Source organism: Neopsephotus bourkii, unplaced genomic scaffold (assembly GCF_033783945.1).
Source record: "Neopsephotus bourkii isolate Nb327-2 ecotype Australia unplaced genomic scaffold, CSIRO-AGI_Nbou_v1 NB_1767, whole genome shotgun sequence".
Classification (NCBI taxonomy): Eukaryota; Metazoa; Chordata; class Aves; order Psittaciformes; family Psittacidae; genus Neopsephotus; species Neopsephotus bourkii.
The window spans coordinates 1,612,001-1,631,312 of NW_026902241.1; the positions used below are offsets into that span (position 1 = coordinate 1,612,001).

Genomic DNA, 19,312 nt, shown 5'->3' on the forward strand with positions numbered 1-19,312 from the left:
TAGCTACATTTTATAATGGCTTGTTTGTCTTGGCAAAAAATATAGAAGAAATCAACTTTTTACACTGAAATTAGGAAAGCCCATTGAATGAACTGCTGATGGTATCACATAATATGAATTATCATAAGCAAATACTCAATTTTTCTGACATCATGTAGGTATTTATTTATTAGTTCAAAATGGGCTGAGGCCTCTTCTTACTCTACAGTGAACATGCACAAATCAAAATGAGCAGCTGACTTCTTAGGCACAGATCTTGCTTTTTCTCTGAAACTATTATCTTCAATAGAGGTGATGGATAGGCCAGGTACACATTCTTACTACAAACTGCAGAGGAGCTGAAGAAATCCATTTTCTTTTATTTGAGGAAGTGTTAAAAGATAAATGCCAGCTATTTGTCCTTTTCTTGTCATAAGGAGAGTAAGAGGCAAATGTCATTCCTGTATTACAACATTGTGTTTAGTGTAATATTTACCAGTTGCTGCAGCCTGGCAGGAAATACCTATCAGTGTTGTAAACAGGTTCACTTTTTGTGTTCATGAGCCAGCACCACAGTTGCATCTCAGTTACAGCATATGGACATGCAGCTATATTTCTAATCAGGAAATTAAATTCTGCTCTTGTGCTGTCTTTCCTGTTGCCATTGCATCCTTTTGCACCAGCAGTATGCACACTGCTTCTTTAACACCTCTTGAGGAAGTCATATATTTAATAGGAATTCACTTGGCATACATAAAATAAAGGCAGCACGTTGCTGGACAGGAACAAGGTCGCCACTGTGCTGCTTACTTTGCCTGTGCCAGAGCCCTGAAGTCCAAGCTGGAGCTGCTGCTTCCCCTGTGGAGTCATGGTAGTGGCTATTGCTGTGGGAACAGAAGGGATGTGGCTCTTTGGAAGCCACACTTTCTGCTCTGGTGTCTTACAGGGTCCATACATCAGATTGGAGAGGCAGCTTTGCTATAATGTATCTTAACTGTTAAAATACTTTGCCAAATAACTCAGATCTTAGTGTGTTTTTTAAAAGTTAATTTAAAACTAAAAATAAGCAAATGTTTGGGGGTGGTAATTTTTGGTGAGCTGCAATTACCTTTCACCAAGTTCATCACGATCGTGATATCTGATGTACACAGCACAGTCCTCGTGTTTTGCCTGTCCGTATTGTCGTGGTTTAAGCCCAGCTGGTAACTCAGAACCCCCCAGCCACGCGCTCACTCCACCCTGCTTCCTCCCCCTGCTCCCTTAGGGATGGGGAGGAGAATTGAAAGAATGTAACTCCCACAGGTTGAGATAAGAACAGTCCAGCAACTAAGGTATAACACAAACCATTACTGCTACCACCAATAATAATGATAAAGGAAATAACAAGGGAAGAGAATACAACCGCTCACCACCCACCAACCGATACCCAGCTTGACCCAAGCAGTGATATAGCCCTACCAGGTAACTCCCTCCCAGCTTATACAGTGGGCATGACGTGCTATGGTATGGAATACCTCTTTGGCTAGTTTGGGTCAGGTGTCCTGTCTCTGCTTCCTCCCGGCTTCCCCTCCTTCCTGGCAGAGCATGAGACTCAGAAATTCCTTGGTCAGAGTAAACATTACTGAGCAACAACTAAAACCATTGGTGTTACCAGTGCTGTTCCCAGGCCGAAAGTCAAAACACAGCACTGCACCAGCTACTAAGAATGAGAAAAAGTGACTGCTACTGCTGAACCCAGGGCAAGTATTCTGCTATCTTTAGACAAAACTGAGAAGAGTTCTTGTGTGTCCTGAAGGGCCTCACAGGGGTTTTGTTTACTGATTATGAAATTCAGATACTTTATGTCTGCGTGGGTTTTCATGATAATTTTGGTTTGCTATTTTGGGAGTAAAATCAAAGGTTCCTAGGGAGTAACAAAAGGAAAAAGAATGATTTTAGAAAGGTAAAGTTTAAATCTGTTTTTTCCTTTCATTTAATTTGGCTTTACAAAGAATGTAGAATCCAATGTACATAAACTCAGCTCACTAAGGTTTTCACCATGCTCTACTTTACTCTCATATAACCTAATGATGTCAGTGAAATAGCTCAGTGTGGAATCACAATCAGGTTGTGAACTTTTAAGCTTTCTAGAAGTTGGCTTCAAGTATGGCATGAAACAATGGCACAGGGAAGGAAGACTTATATGCTATATGTAATTAAAACAGCAGTTGTACAAAAGAAACCGAATAAACCAAATATATAGCTTAGATTTACTTTTTTTTTTAGTATGATGGTAACTGAAAACAAAAGGAAGACACATGTCCTAGGTACAGTGAAAAAAACCTCAGCAAACAAACAAGATTGCTTTAACAGTGTTTTTCCTCAGGTGTTTTTACCCTATGTTTCTGTAGTATGTACAAATTTTAGGGAAGATGTTATGTTGCTAAATGTAGGGTACTCTTTAATCCTCTCATTTAGAAGTAAATAATGCAAGTGATGAAGTTTGTTATAAAGCACATATAGAAGTTAATTTCAGTGGATTTATCCACATTTTTATTTTTACTTTAGTGAACATTTCTGGCAATTTCTTAGAAGATATACGCTTCTCACAAAGCCTTGCTTTTTGGTGATTCAATATTTTTCATGTTAAGTGGGTGTGATAAAGTATGATATTACACAGTAATAAATACTTTCTGCTGACTCTGCTGAGCATGAAGCAAAGCTTGTGAAGAAGACAAGAAAGTAATGTCTGCAACTAAATCGAACATATGTGTCCCAGATTCCTGTGGTCTTGATCACCCAGAAGAGAAGTCAGCTGGGTGCTGTCCTATGTCTTCTCTGATCCTTGCCCTTTCCTAATGAAGCCAAGGTTGGAGTAGTAGGGACTTAATGCAGTCAAGTTGTCATGCTCTTATGAGTTAGGATATGTGTTTGTATTTGGTGTATTTGAGGACCACTAGGTTGACTAGATTAAAAATATCCAATGAGTTTCTGTGCCACTTTCTTTGTGCAGCAATTTAGGTAGAAGTGAAAGAATTTTGATTTTGTAATTCATTTCACACTTAGAGGACCCACAGGAGATGTGGGAAGACATTTTGCCTCCACAGTGCATGTTCCTGCACTCCACTTTTTTCTGATATCATAGATAGATGTAAGTCCTACAGCATGTGGATATTCTACCTGCTGTACTTTCTCTTAGTTTATGAGGTTACTGTGTCTCTGCTTATGAGTATAAACAGCATATTGTGCCCACCAGAACATGTATGAGTGCTATTATACCGATTGCTAATGTCTTCTGAAACTGTAATTAGCTGCCTAGTCATTGCCATTGATAGTGAACCCCATGTACCAGCACACCATGAGTATTACAGAGATGTCTGAGAAATGCAACAAATAAAAACCATGCCAGCATTGATTTGACTTTATCTTTGGATCATATTCTTGGTTTAAGGGAACCTATTTTCACACTGCTCCAGCAGAATAAAATGGATTTAAAGTCTGGAAGATCTGTTTGGAGTTTTCTTTCTGTAAAGAAAAGTGCAGTAAATGCCACGCTACTCTGCCTTCTTATTCTGCAGGGGAGTTGCATCAGGGCAGACCAAAGGCAGGAATAAATGCAGCCAGAACAGTATAATGTTCAATGCAACTGTTCAACAAAACAGGAATTGTTTCAATAAGTTATGATTATGGTGTAGGCATTATTGTTTATCTCACTTAGCTGCAGATAGTTCCACAGAGTGCCTTATAAAATTCACATACATGTGCATATTTAGCTTGCAGTTTCATCTGAAGCTTCATATGTGGTGTGAGGTGTGAATGAGCTGAAGGAAGGGAGGGGTTTTTTTGTACGTAAAAATGTATTCTTACTGCAGTTTTCCTCTTGAGTATGAGTTGGACCAAGACAAAGATTTTTTTCTAGCAACATATGGCCAATCAAACTACATGTAACTTGCACATGCTCCTTGAGACTGATGTTCTTGTTACTTCCTTAACTACTAGCAGTGGAATGTCAAGGGCTCTGAAATGTGCCCATCAGGTTTATCTGTTCCAGGGCTGGAGATTGAGCATTGGTCCTCCTGGCAACGGGGAGTATTCATCAGGATTAGCTTGGAACCTTATACTAGGTGAAAATTAGATGGACTTGAGAAACTTCTGAGATTTAACAAAATAGTACTTCCAATAAAAACTGTCTAAATGTGTGTTGTTGTGACTGCTCTCCTTTTCTGTATGCATGACCGAACAATCTCATAACTGGTTTCACTTCTGCACCTATATGCCAGTATGGGATGAACAAACCTCCTTAAAGCAGCATGTCTATGTGTGTTTTCCGGTTACTGTGCTGATGGCTGGTCAACTGAATGAACTTCATTTGGGCTTTTCTTCTATTACTTATTTATAAAAAGAAATTTCCATTATCTCTTTGTCAGGAGGTCTGGCATTATCTCTGTGTCATATAACAGTAGGAATATGCAAGCTGGAAGGAGGTCTGTAGTTTGATGTACAGCTTACAGCTGGATCATCTGTGAGCTCAGACCAGGCTGCTCAGGGCTTTATCTCCACGGACGTAGACTGCACAGCCCCCTGGATGACCTGATTTACTGTCTGACAGTCTTCTGAGTGAGAAAGCATTTCCTTTCCTGAAACAATATCTCTTGTTTCAGCTTCTGCCCACTGTCTCTCATCCTCCTGCCATGCTATAGAATAACCCAGCTCCATCTTGTGACAGGCCTCCCCATGGCTATTCCAGAGCTGCAGCTAGGTCCCCTGAAGCCATGTCTGCTCCGGGCTGAGCTAGACCCTGTCCCTTCATTTCTCCTTACAGAGCAAGTAATGCAAGACACTGATTCTGTGTGCATAAGGCTCCTCTTTTGGGTTAAAGTGTTTCAGCTGCATGTTACAATCTGTGTGCTAGTGCCTTATGTTTGGAATTTTTAATGAAACTTCTGGGTTAAGTTCTGCCGTATTTACTGTTATTAGCAAGATATCATTTTGCTTCAGTGGAGTGGGGTTTACCTTCACTGTGTTTCAGATGCCCCATGGATAGTCTGCAGTCATTCACTTACATAAATGCTGTGATAAAATCTTGAGGAATTTTTCTGGTTAAAAATATAACTAAGAATTGTCACATTTGACAAGGAATATATTAAATGTTAACAGTGCTTAGTCACAGCATGGTTCGTGGGGAAAATTGAGATGTCCTTGTGTTTATGCATTTTGTGGTGATGGTGCTTGTTGGCTATGTTCTGTTCTGTTTATTGAACAACCTGCTCTGAATATGCTTGTATTTTTTTCTTTTTCATACAATTTTAATATATTTTTGGATATCCAGTACACATGAAATACTCTATGGGGAAGTGTCATCTTCTGCTTATTTTTATACAGAATAATACATCTGTCAAAATCATGATGTTGTCAATTTAATTAGAATAGGGTTCCCGCAGGGGAACAGAAAGAAATTCATACTGTGAGAAGTTGTGGACTTGATGAACCCAGTTTATCTTCCAGTTTTCAGGCTTCTTGCAAAAATACTATATCTAGGAAAAAAATCATGCCAGGAGGTGGTAATTGCAGAAGTTTATTGAGCAGGGACCAGTAACAGCAAAACTTTCTTGCATGACAGGGAAATATTTTCTCTTTACAAATGAATATGCTGTAAAGCAATAATACAAAGGAAGTGTACCTTTGTATTTCACATGAGAAGTGGTTGCCAATGCAAGGTATAATTTCAATGACAAGTGTTTCATTCACTTGCTAAAATATCCTTAGTTTGCATGGTGCAGGGTTAGGGTATGAATGATGACTAAGATCATGGTTAAGTAAATGATAAGGAAAATAATTTGCTGCTACAAAGAAAAGAAAGAGGAGGGGGGGCAGGACCAGGTAGAGATAGTAGCCTAGTGGGCCTTCTAAAAAATAATTGCCACTATGCAAAATTAGTGTCTCATTTTTGTCTAAAGGGTAGCCCCCATGTATCACAGATGCTTGATGCTAAGCCTTGCTTGCTCCTGGATATTAGGGATGAGGAGGATTATTTGCTTGCAGGCCACCACCACTGCTCCTTCAGGGCAGCATTACCCAGAAGCCTCACTGTTTGCTGCACAGACTCCCCCACTGAACTTGTTAAGCTCGATTTCTGCTGAGCTGGCAGGGGCAGGGAGAGTGCTTTCCCACTCCAGGGCACGGCCACTGCTGCTTCTACCCTACAAGACGACCAGGGACTTCATCATTCTAACACAATAACCGAGTTTTGCTTCTTGTCCTTTTAAGTGATATAGTTGCTACAAATATTCTGTCACCTGCATGGTGGTGTCTGTGATTTGCTACTACAGAAAGAACTGTTAAAGGGAAACACAGTAGTGACAATACCGGTTTGATCTACTTAATTGTGGTGTTTTACAGACGCATTCCAAATCACCTTTACAAATAGTCATCAATGCCTAGACAGGTACATTTTAATTTGACAATGTCCAGTTTTATGCCAGAATAAACTGACATAGTATATGTATATGCCACTGAATAAACTGGCATAGTATATGAACAAATGAAAGTCAGAAGTGAAGATACACAGTTGCGGATTATCACCTTACATCCTAGGATTTTGGGGTGGAATGATAATCAGAGACCAGACTGTGATTTTGATGTATGATCAAGTCCATCACTCCCAAGATCTGTTTTCAGCTGTTTAAATTGTTTTCATGAACATTGTTCATGAGTTTTCTTTTACACTTTTTATTAAAAAGAGTTGGGCTTTGGGGAATTTTTATTTTTTTTTCTTTTGTCTTTTTTTTTTTTTTTTTTTTAGATCTGACTTGGAGTGCAAACTTGTAAACAGTACAAAACCCCACAGTTTCTTAATTGACCATTTTATATTTATGCACCAAAAATGGTAGGGGGCATTTGGATGAAATCTGTGTGGTTGTTTATTTCAAGTCTGATCTTGTCAACATGCATAGAAGGAAAGAAAAGAAAGTTTGTACAGACACAATTACATCTGGCATATGTAACTTCTGCCAGTTGTTCTGGCAATTATAATAGTATCAGATGTTCAAGGACAGATGTTCAATAGCATGAGCAGATTCAACCTGTTTCTTTCACTTTCCAGCTGCCATTCAGAGGTTTTTCCCACCTTCTGGGTACATACTCTTTAGATAATTCACACCTTTCTTCTTTCCTCCTCAGGTTCCTCCCTTTAACTCAGCTTTTGTTCCTTCTGTGTCTCAAACAGAGAGCTAAATCTAGCTGCCATCATGGCAATGGGAAAGTGAGGATAGTTGTTGAGCATGTGGAAGAGTTTTTTTCTGGGATTACTTGGAGCTGAAGCAATTATGGGCAGTAAAGACTGATTTTTGCCCAATATTCCCTGAGCTGAAGCACGTCCAGCCACTCTGTGGGAACAGTATATGTGTAGTCTGCTTAGTGCTTCATCAGGGTTGTGAAGGTGGGTTGTCAGAGTCTAAGTGCTAAAATAAATGTGAGGATCTGAAAAGGCTTGTAATTGGACAAATTAGGATAGATTTTTGCAGGGATAGCCAGAACTCTGCTTCTTGCCAAATGTATAACTCTGAAGTTCCTATTTATTCATTCATGCATTGAGAAAAAAGTGAAGAAACAGCTAATCTAAAATTAAGACTCTTTGCATCACAAATAGCTTGTAGATGGATAGACAAAAAATAATTTTATTTCCATTGGCTTGTTAAAGCATTGCTTGCAGTAAATCATAAGCTTGTTTATATTTCTTTACTGTTTATAGCTCTAGATCAGACAGTTTCTTTACTAGCTCCCTTTGTCTTTCCATGGTTGAGCAGTTTTACAGCCTTCCAGTCCTTGACAACCCTTAGTTACTGTAATAGAATTGTCTGTAGGCACCATGTTTTCACTGAAACAAATCCTAATAGAATTGAAATTTGTAGCTCACCAATTTGTGTTGAAGTTTTGGAAGCTTCATTTACCTTTGCCTGTCTGAAAATACAGACCAGGCTATGATTCTTACTGCTTTGATGGCTCCTTGAATGTTTAGGCAATTAGGTATATTCAGTGGGGTACTTGAGTGTTTAGCTTGAGCATGACAGTGGTTGGAGTTCAAAATGGTTTGTTCAATGCAGCTTTCATGAGAAGAACTAACTGATGGTGAATGGACTTTTATCAGGCAAGGTAGTCAAAGCAGTGCCTTTTTTTAAAGATGTTAATGTAAACCTGAGAGCACAGAGACTGCAAGAGCGAGGATGAGGAATGGGGTGGAGCATCTCTTCTATGAGAAGAGGCTGAGAGCTGGGACTGTTCAGTCTAGAGAAGAGAAGGTTCACATGGATCTTGTTAATGCATGTAAATACCTGAAGGGAGGGCTAAAAGAGGACAGAACCAGGCTCTTCTCAGTGGTGCCCAGTGGCAGGAGCAGACACAGTGGGCACAAACGGAAACTATGAGGTTCCCTCTGAACATAAGACTTCTGTTAAAAATTATTTTTAATAAACATGTTCTGTTCAATGTGGCTTTGTAAGAACCTCTAGAAGAGTGGACACACAAGTGCTATTATATACAAACTTTTCATGCCAAATGAAGAACTGCAGAATGTGTAAATGGTAGCATTATGTCAGCTGCAGAACTGCAGTGAACTGGAAAAAACTCTCATATATATGTGTAGGTCATATTTTTTTATTATGGTCATTACAGATGCTACTGTAGTAGACACAGAGTTTATAGGCAAGAGAATGATTTTTCATCACTATCTTAAAATCTGTAAGTCGTTCTGAAAAATACATTCTTAAACTGGTGTGTCTGTTAGCATGGGTGGATTGAAATTTGACTGTAATTTTGAATAGTTATTCTTACTAATGAACTTCACTGGGTTTCCTACATTTCTAGCTGATCTGTCACCATCCAGACAATCTTTTTAATTTTAAAATTAAGGAAAATAAGTGTCGTGGTTTAAGCCCAGTCAGACACACGGCTCACTCGCCCTCCCGCCTCCCCCTGCCTCCCCCCTCTCCCGGAGGGATGGGAAGGAGAATCAGAAGAATGTAACTCCCATGGGCTAAGAACAGTCCAGTAACTAAGGTATAACACAAACCACAACTGCTACCACCAATAATAATAATGATAAGCGAAATAACAAGGGAAGAGAATACAACCGCTCACCACCCACCAACCGATACCCAGCCCAACCCACTCAGTGAGCTAGTCCTTCCGGGTAACTATCCTCAGTTTATATACTGGGCATGATGTGCTGTGCTATGGCATACCCCTTTGGTTAGTTTGGGTCAGGTGTCCTGTCTCTGCTTCCTCCCAGCTTCCCCTCCTCCCTGGCAGAGCATGGTTCTCAGAAAGTCCTTGGTCAAACTAAACATTACTTAGCAACAACGAAAAGCGTTGGTGTTATCAGCGTTGTTCCCATGCTGAAAGTCAAAACCACAGCATTGCACCAGCTACTAAGAAGGAGAAAAATGACTGCTACTGCTGAACCCAGGACAATAGGTAATTAAAAAGACAAATGCTAAATTGACTCTGATCGGTTGTATCAGGCTATTTTCATCTTGTGTATTGTGCAGAAAATGGTATCTGTGTGTGAACACTAAGTTCACTATTTTCCATGCCATTCTACATGGTGAAAAAACAGACACCTGTAGAACAGCAAATCCTCAGTCATACAGAAGGTATTGAAGCCATTGTGCAGAATCATCTCAAATGTTGAGCATCCTGATTTTAGTTAATATCTTCTTCAGAATACTGCTTTTAAAAGTTAATTAAGTGAGCTCATAATGTTTTTCTAATAAGCATTTTTTTTCATTTCTGGCTGTATACAGTTGAGTGCAGATACTATGAAAATGAGTAATGTATTTACAGCCACATGGAGATTAAGATACATTTAGTGGAGATAATGTGAATAACAGTAGTGCAGCAGCACAGGTGGAAGTGTGATAAACATAAAATACAAATACATTAATTAATTAGTTCTGAATACAATCTGTTTCTATATGTGGAAGAGAACAAAATGCAGTCCATCCAGGCAAAATAGGCAACAGAACAATTTAATTACAGTTCTTTAGTCACTGAAAACACCATATGAGCAAGTGTGCTGTGAGGACTGGCACAGGAAAGATGCACAAAGTCATAAAAATGACATTTTGGGAACATCTTCCAGTTCACTGCAGAAATCATGTTTGCTTCTCCAAATGTGAAGGGAAGCTCTTCTAGTCAAAGTGAAGAGCGGTTACGGGCAGTATGGTTATGTCCGTACTGTGTCCTGGCTTCTGAGAATCCAGATTAAATCAGTGCACTGTGCTCTGTTCATGCTCTCTTCCTTCCTGTGAAAACAAGAGCACAGGAAAGTGGCAGATAATGTGTTCCTGGATGGAGCAGGAGCATTTGACATGTGCACATGAGAATATAGGCACAACAGGGCATGAACTTAGATCTAATGACTGGAAGTCTCCCAAGTCCCACAGTATAAACATATTCTGTGATAGTCAAAGTGCTGCTGAGAGATGGAACCAGCAGCTGAAGTTTCAGCACACATCCTCTGGCATTGACTAAACTTTTGGGTTTCCAGGTTTCAAAGTTTAAAGCGCTTGCACAGTCCACGCAAGTGCTTCAAGAGAGACTGGTGAATGTGCTTGCGTGAGAATAATTTGACCAAGAATAAAATAAGGGATATTGATTTGTTTGGTTTGTAATTGATTATACCCAAGTATTTTTTAAAATGCAAGCTTCTTTGTGTGATGAATTATTCTGTATATCTTTCTAACTAGTGGCTGGATAGACACCTTCTGTCTTAGAAATTAAAGAATAAATAAGAAATGTGTACAATAAAAATACATATTTTGTAAATGCATTTCAGACAGACAGTAACAGCAGAAAGTTCTCAGCAGCGTGCCAACTCCTATCCATCAGCATGCTGTGCAGCAGGCAATGTGTTCCTGCAGCTGTGAGACTGCTTCTCCACACTTCAGTTTCCTGTAAATATTCCACCAGTATGGACTGGGTTTTTCTTTCCTCTACTTCCACTCCTCCAAATGACATGAAACCTTTGTCCCCTAAAACTCCATACTAAGGTTATCTCAGGACTGAGCAAGATGTGATGGTGTGAACCCATGAGTGCCAATACACATCATTTTCCCCGAGTAGGGATTTAGCCAAGGATGACTGGTTACCTTGAAGCCCTTGGGCATGGATTTCCTTTCTACAGAAACTGATGGGGAGCAGACTGGTGCTCAGTGGTGGAGCAGGCTACGGCTAGTGTGTGCACCTGAGTCTCAAAGCTTGGAAATTTAGATAACAGATCTGTTAATAGGACTGTCTCACTGTTTCTGCTGAAGGCATTCAATAGAAGCAGATAGCCAAAAGCTACACTTTGACAAATCCTCTGTTTTTTCTCAAAATATAAAAAATTGAATATTCCTAAATGTATGAGGCATTTAAAAATATATTCCCATTATTTGGATCAGTATTGCTGAGTCTCGTTGGCTGCATTGCAGTGGTTGCTGAAATCAGTTTCTCCCTCTTTTTTCCTTGATTTGCTCCCCCTGTCCATAGCTCCCTCATTCTTTGTCTCTTCTAAAATTGTATGGTATTACTATTAAACTTAGCAGCCTACAAACAATATATTAGCTTTAGAGCTACCACCAGTGTTTTTGTTTGTTTGTTGTTTTTTTAAAAGCAAAACTCTCCTGGCATTGTCTCATAAAAAACATTAACTGGAGTCTTAAAGGAAAAGAAATGAGCCTGCATTGCTCCTGTGCAGTACTCCTGAGCGGGGTAACCCATCAGTTATGGAGGTGTTTATTAACAGCGTAGCTTAAAATATTGCTCCTTTTTGTAAGTAGACTTTCTATATTATTGCTTTTACTCTGCAAGCTTTTTCACAGCTGCTTTAAGTGAAGATGTCCTTAATGAAGATGGGCCTTTTTTTTCTCATTTCAACAGTGTGTACTACTCTGTTGGCCCCTGTGGGTGAGCAACATATGACTCTCCACACATAGTGTTTCATAACTGCTTTCTTTTAGCCAGAGCAAAACAAAGTCTGTTCGAATGCTCTGGTTCTCTGATTTAATGAGAGTAGTGCATATTATCAGAAATCTGAGTATGTTTTGGGCCAGTCTAGGTGCTCCAAAAATTCTGTGCATCTTTACATGTTTCATCCTTCTTATACAACAGTTCAAATATGTGATTAAAGGTGGCCTACATGTCTGTTCAGATTCATTGCTTGCTATTTCTTCCACTTCACTGTTTCAATTGCAAAGCTGAAGGACATCCATGTCTAAATAGAGTATGCCGTGAGGAACCTAAGTGGTTGTTTTTAAAAGCTGCTTTCCTTTTGATGTATGACAACCTAGGGAAGGGCTATGCCATTCAGCCATTTTTATGCTTACTGAGCAGTATACTGTTACAAAAGCACTGGTGAGAAGGCTGCATTGCTTTTTGCAGCCACACATCTTGCTTCTTTAGGATATTGCCAGCATGGTTGGGTTATCCCAGTCCCTGGATGAATTATTCAAGCTCTTGACATCAGAAGTTTCTGCTAGCGGATTGGCTGGTGCTTGCATAATAAAATCTTTCCACAGGAAAACAGTGGAGAAGGATGATGGCAGTGAGACCAGCAGAACTGCTACTTCCAATACAGCTGGCTTTGTCTGGCTGTTGCATCTCTGCAAAAATATATAACAATGCTTTTAAGGTTTGGCTTCATGTGAATTCTCCGATTAGAGCAAGTGGCGAGGTTTGTGTAAGAGGCCTGCATTTCCAGTGAAGGAGAAAAATCCGACTGGGCTTTAAAAATTACTTCTGACTGTATTGTAAAGAAACGCTGCACACTACACGAGACAGGAGAGGCAGCCACAGCAGCAGCAGACGCAGCAGCCACAGCAGCAGCACTTATGGCTCGCTACAAAGGTGCTGGTGGCAGAAACGTTACAGCATTAAATCTGCTTCCTGGGTTCTTTCAGTACGGGCAGGGTAAGTGGTGCAAATAAGGAGCTGACAGTCCTTGCAGGTGGGGAGAGTCTAACAAACTGTATGACAAGTGTTTTGTGGGTATGGAAGAGTGCCTCTGCAGAGAATTTACATTACTTCAATGAAAATAACACATTTGCTTCCAGGGAAATTTGTAAAAAGCATAATAGCATTTCTAAATTTGTAAAATCAATGTATTACTTGTGTGTTATGTTACAATGGTAAAATTATTAATGGTTGCTGTTGGGTTCATAAAGAATATATTGCTCATATTTTTTCCATTGAAACATAATTTTGAAAGGCTGTTTCTGTTGATTATTGATATGACTGAAACTGAGCATGTCTTCTCCTGGTGATTGTTTAGAAGCTGGAAGCTGTTTGTCTGATTTCCAATTGTTGTCAGAAGGCTGTGTCTTAAATCACCAAGATGTATTGGAACTACAAATTAGGGAATCATTTTCTCTTGTTTCTTTGATCAGAAGTTTGACTTCTGAAGGCATGGTTCTTTTCTTTTGGCATGCTGTTCTGTTGGGGTTTCTGGGGAATTTTAAGTTACAGAACTGTGAATGAAGTTAGAGCTGGACTCATTCTGTGTGCTTGATTCCCATCCCCAGACCTACTCACACACAACCCAGTTCAAGTGTGCAAGTACTTCCATTGAAACTAATTAGGCAACATGTATATGTAATTGCTTGTCAGAGCACAGTAGACATTTACTTATGTCACAAGGGAAACATCTTGTTCATGGCCCTGTGGAGAAGGACTTGATGAGAAAGTGAACATGAGCCGGCTTCAGTGTGCGCTTGCAGCCCAGAAAGCCAACCGTATCCTGGACAGCATCAAAAGGAGTGTGACCAGCAGGTCGAAGGAGGTGATCCTGCCCCTCTACTCTGCTCTCGTGAGACCTCACCTGGAGTATTGTGTGCAGTTCTGGTGTTCTCAGCATAAAAAGGACATGGAACTGTTGGAACAAGTCCAGAGGAGGGCCACGAGGATGATCAGGGGACTGGAGCACCTCCCATATGAAGATAGGCTGAGAAATTTGGGGCTGTTCAGCCTGGAGAAGAGAAGGCTGCGTGGAGACCTCATGGCAGCCTTCCAGTATCAGAAGGGGGCCTATAAGGATGCTGGGGAGGGACTCTTCGTTAGGGACTGCAGTGACAGGACAAGAGGTAATGGGTTAAAACTTACAGGGGAAGTTTAAATTGTATATAAGGAGGAAGTTCTTTTCTGTAAGGGTGGTGAGGCACTGGAATGGGTTGCCCAGGGAAGTTGTGAATGCTCCATCCCTGACGGTGTTCAAGGCCAGGCTGGACAAAGCCTTGGGTGACATGATTTAGTGTGGGGTGTCCCTGCCCATGGCAGGGGCATTGGAGCTAGATGATCTTAAGGCTGTTTCCAACCCTAACTATTCTATGATTCCATGATTCTATGGTTTGAACCTATGCATTGAGAAGTCTGTTTTTCAGAATGTAGAAACAATTGACATGTATAAAGTCAAGATGCTCCCTGCCAAAAATATTCAGTGTTGAATGAAGCACAGTGAAGTATTTTGAGTGGTATTTTTCATAATCTGCCTGTCAGTGCAACAAGTTGGTTCTAAGAATATAATGAATGTTTTAAAAATGATGTAAGACAGCCCACCTCATGAAATCAAGGAAAACAAAAATAAAGAATTCAAAATTACTTTCTTAGACATGACGTGTGCTAATCTAGCAGTAGATGCTGGTGAGTATATATATTTTTTTTCCTCTGGTATTTCTTATATCTGTGATATTGTTTATATAGAAAGAAAATATCCTCAAGTCTTAATGCACATACCCTTTTGGAATCTCATATGTGGTCTGAGAGCCATCATTGTCCCATTTAAGATACCATTTTCGCTGATGAACTGTGTGTGGCAGTTTGTATCTTTAGGTACCCTCATTGTGGAGCAGCACTGCCTGAGTAAATCATGGACCTTATTATTAGTAGTGCATCAAACTTAGTAGATATCTATAACAGAACTCTAAAGGGGATTAAAGAATATTCCCTTTTAATTTTACAAATGTGAAAGAGGTTAAATCACAGTTCAGTGCTGCATAAGTCAGTAGCAAAGGCTGTAGCTAAAATCAGATTTTCCATCTGTAGGTTTTGGGATATGCTAAAAAGTAAATCTTTAACAGTAATTTTACTTATTTAGATTCTCAGTAGGGAAATGAAAGTGCTCATTTAGAACTGATGATGGTAATAACATGACTTGGTTTGTGTCATAGGTATTTCCTTTCATTTTTGAAAGAAAAATCTCCAACATAAAGACTTGAATGCCCATGTTGTGAAATTATCCCATGTGTCAAAACTGATTCCCCACAAAAAAGGGACAGGACTTTGTGGATTGGTTATAATGCTGTGATTCTCTTCCCTCTGCAGCCGTGACCCTGGCTGCTGAAGTTGGAGAAGCTAATTCAGGAGCTATTTTTGTCTGTGCAGCTGGCAACAGTTCCTGAGGGACTATCTGGGATTTGGTGAAATTCGCTATAAATCAGACAAGTGTTTTAGGACAGGACTAAGGGGGTAGTAAGTAGCAGCATAGAAGCTGCCTGAACTGGCTAATGGCTTCTTCCCAGCAGGATCTCCCTGAGGACAAATAAGCTTGATAATGCAATTTCAAATCTTTAATTCAACATTCTACATATTTTCAAATGCACATGCTAAGAGTGTTTTTTCTAAGAAGTCCCTAGCTGACTATCTACATAAAAGCAACTTTACTATTTAGAGACATGAATTCTAGTTAAAAAGTACAGAGAAATTCTAGGTGCTCAGAACTTTGGTAAATATAGCGTGGACTTAGAATTCATATTTATTTAGGCATTCATATTTGAAATGGTGTCTTACAGGTCATTGCCTCATTAAGACTTGCTGTGACTTGCTGTGAAATTCCTCAAATAGTCAAGTGTCAGAGCTTTATTTTAAGAATATGAAATAACTGTTATGTATAGATATGGGCAAAATTAGCTGTCTCAAGAAAATGTAGTGGCATTTCTGGCAAATGCTGAATGCATTTGTTGTCGATAGGAATTACTATTCTTCTATCATGCACATCCAAAAATGTTCAGCAGTGTCTAATAAAACTGATTTCATTTTTTTCTCTTTTCTCAGATGAGCAAGAGTCAGTGCAGAAAAGGACTTTCACAAAGTGGATCAACACCCATCTGGCTAAGGTAATACATGGCTTTGAAAATATATTTTTTTTAAATCAGATCTTTTTCATCTATGCCTACACAAGTGCTGGAGTACAGAATACATCTGACTTGTCTGACCAGAATGGCATAAACTTAAAAAGGGATCCCCATTATCTGTACACTGTAAAAGATGAATCCTTTTCAGCATGATAGCGGTCAGCTGCAGCAGCATGTATGGTGTCTATGGACAACCACCCAGCTCTTTGACCAAAACTGAAAAGTAACACAGTAGGTGCTATTTCAGCCACAGAAAATACTTGACACTGCTTTCTATGAACCTGAAATATCAGCCTTATGACATACAGTGTATTTGAATAAAACTTGAGTCAGTTGTTGTGTAGTTTGAGTCATCCTGATCTGGTTACAAATATACATGGTGCTCCATGAATCCAGTGATGCATCCTGGAGTTTATCATGAAACTATTGTTGCTTCTTCTTACCACAACTTGAAACTCCCATTTTTTGGTTTTAGTGGAATAAAGGCAGTGATTTACACACAATCTTGAAAGTATAGAGCTGGTACTAACTTTATCTGACAACATAAGCAGTGAGGTTTAATTTGGTGTCCCAGAGTTTTTATACAGCACAGCTCTAACTGTAGTTATCAATTAGTCCAGTAAATTAAAACATTTAAACACCAAAGATGTGTTTTGAAATGCATATTTTAAATCATGAAGATTAATGATACTGAAAATCGAGCAAGGAATAGCTGCAGCAACAGTGTTTTAGCTTCTGTGTAAGGAACTGCCTAAAAATGCCCTCACAAACGAACAGAACAAAGCAGAAAGCCCATATAGCGCTATATCATGTGGTTTTGTCTAATGAGACTGTATGGTAGAGCAATAACATTTATTTACATTACTGAGGAATGTAATTGAGGAATTTGCTGTGAAATGAACTGCATTGTAAAATTGAACTGCAAGAACAAGGTTGTCTTCAGGACTCCTTGACAATGGATCCTCACTGGGAATGAGATCTGTCCCCCTGTTCTCTGTGAAAGAATTTGGAAAAGTCCCCCATGCAGCAGAGAACTTAAGCACTTTATGTGTGTTCCATTTACTTCAACTGAGATGGAAAGACAGTCAGTATTTGCTAAAGTGTTAGCGGAGTAGGCTGTGAATGTGTGTCTGGGGAGAAAAAGAACTCTTATTTCATGTTCTTATATTCCCTAATTTTATTATGTCATTAATAATTGGTCAGTAGTATCTGATAATAAATGACAAGTAGATAAAAGTACATATTGTTAGGTATATGCGTGTGTGTGTGTGCATGTAATGGTAATTTGCTAGTAATTGAGTAATCCTTGGGGAGAGACAAAGTCATAGTGGCACCTCCAACAAGAGATTTTGCTCTGGATTGCGAGTTGTGAATAGCTACCTACTGTACTAGTTCCTCTTGGGCCATGAGAGCTCAGGTAGATGTTTTGAATTGTGTAACCTAGGCATATATTTCTTTAATAGGTCTGATATTGTAAAGATTAATCAAATACATTCAAACCAAGCAGTTAACCAGCCACTGGCCTCACTTTCAGTTACCTGAGGTACCCTGTAGTAATTGGTTGGTGTTAATTCACCCTTAAACAGGAAAGTTTTTTCTAACGTATTTTTACTGATGTCTGTCTGCAAGTTTTCCTCATTACCTAAATCAAATATATGGATTAGCTGGCTTTGCTTCCCATTTATGCTGAGATTAGACTCAACAAAGGAGTCATGCCATTCAAACTTTTCTGTTTTTAAAGCCTCAACTTTGAAATCTTTGCCAGTCATGATTTTGTAAGTGTTGAAATGTTTTCTGAGTTCATTCCAGCTGTAGGAAATACTGATGGGTCTTTGAAACAGGTCTCCCCTTGCACTCATGTTCTGAATTGTAACCCATAAATTCAATTATTAGGTTATTGTTAATGATCTGACTGCAAGCCCCATTCCCAATCCCTCTGCATCACTATGGGGTAGAAGAGCTGGGAGTCAAGGAATGAAGTTGAGCCTGGGAAAAAAAAAAAAAGGTAGCTGTGGGGAAGGTGGTTTGAATTTTGTGTTTATTTCTCACCATCAGTCCAGAATGCCTGTGCTGAATTTGACTCAATATATATAGGCTTCAAAATTAACAGTGACTTCACTTCAAACTGGCTCTCAGTTTCTTGGCTACTTTAGAAAAATTGTTTTTTTTTTTCCCCTTTAATTTTTTGAGCAAAGTTTAATAGTTGCTATTTTTACTAACCCAGAATAATTGTTAATGGAAAAAGTAATAGGAGGATATAAGATCAAACCTAAAACATATAATTAAAGTGTCTGTAACTCTGTCACTGTTGTCAACACCATGGAGAAATATTCCAACATCGGTGAGTTTGAATGTTTTTGAAAATGCCCTGGTGAGTACCTGCATGAAACCTGAAAACCAGGAGAAACAAATAATTTCTAAGCAAAGAGTGATATGGTTTAACTATGGAAATTTGAAAAGCAAATTCGCTGATGGCAAAGGAAAGGAAACTCTACTAAGAGTTTTCATTCTTAATGCTATGTTTTTTGAGTAGAGTGAAGGAGGATTAAAAATGGAGTGGTTTCTGATGCTGTGGAGGGTAGTGATTTGAAAGAAATGGAAATGAAGAACTGATTTGATTGTCTTAGGTAGAACCAAGAACACCTGAGAACACCTGAGAAACAAAGAGTTTGGGGGTATAAAACAGGATGTGATAGTTTGTCAGGGTTTGCTAAAAGATTCTTCATTGGTAACCTTTAAAATCTCAGTTTATGCTTTTCTTCTAAAAAGCCATGCTCTAATTGAAACAGAAACTAATTCAATAAGTAAGTCCATCAATTAGATTGAAAAAATAATTTTTGGCTTTTTAACTGTATAGTAAAGAATGGGTTTGAAAATATGGATACAAATAAATACAAATGAGCAAGACAGGTAAATGAAATGAGAGTATCTGAAATTTCTTCACCAGAAGGGTTGCCAGTCATTGTAACAGGCTGCGAGGGAAGTGGTTGAGGCCCATCCCTAGAGGTATCTAAAAGATATGTAGATGTAGTATTTGGGGACATGGTGTAGTGGGGTACTTGGCAGTGTTAGGTTAATGGTTGGACTTGAGAATCTTAAAGTTTCAAAAGCTTTTGTTCATCCCAATCAAATAACATCTTTGTTGCCAGGTATAGGGGTAAATTCAGTATTTGTACTCACTAAAATATTGT

The 19,312-nt window shown here is 39.1% G+C and overlaps 1 protein-coding gene across 14 annotated transcripts in view; it reads left to right on the top strand.

Moving 5' to 3' along the window:
- Positions 1 to 19,312, top strand: part of SYNE1 (spectrin repeat containing nuclear envelope protein 1) — a 292,023-nt gene that overhangs the window by 34,136 nt on the left and 238,575 nt on the right. For 8 of the 14 annotated variants that reach the window (XM_061378638.1, XM_061378640.1, XM_061378639.1 and 5 more), the window contains exons 1-2: positions 12,656 to 12,906; positions 16,042 to 16,103. In XM_061378638.1, the coding sequence (XP_061234622.1) occupies positions 12,828 to 12,906; positions 16,042 to 16,103 (141 nt within the window). In that variant the 5' untranslated portion in view covers positions 12,656 to 12,827. Of the gene's footprint in view, positions 1 to 12,653; positions 12,907 to 16,041; positions 16,104 to 19,312 lie in introns of those variants that run through there. The other 6 variants (XM_061378645.1, XM_061378653.1, XM_061378642.1 and 3 more) reach the window with 4 other exon arrangements.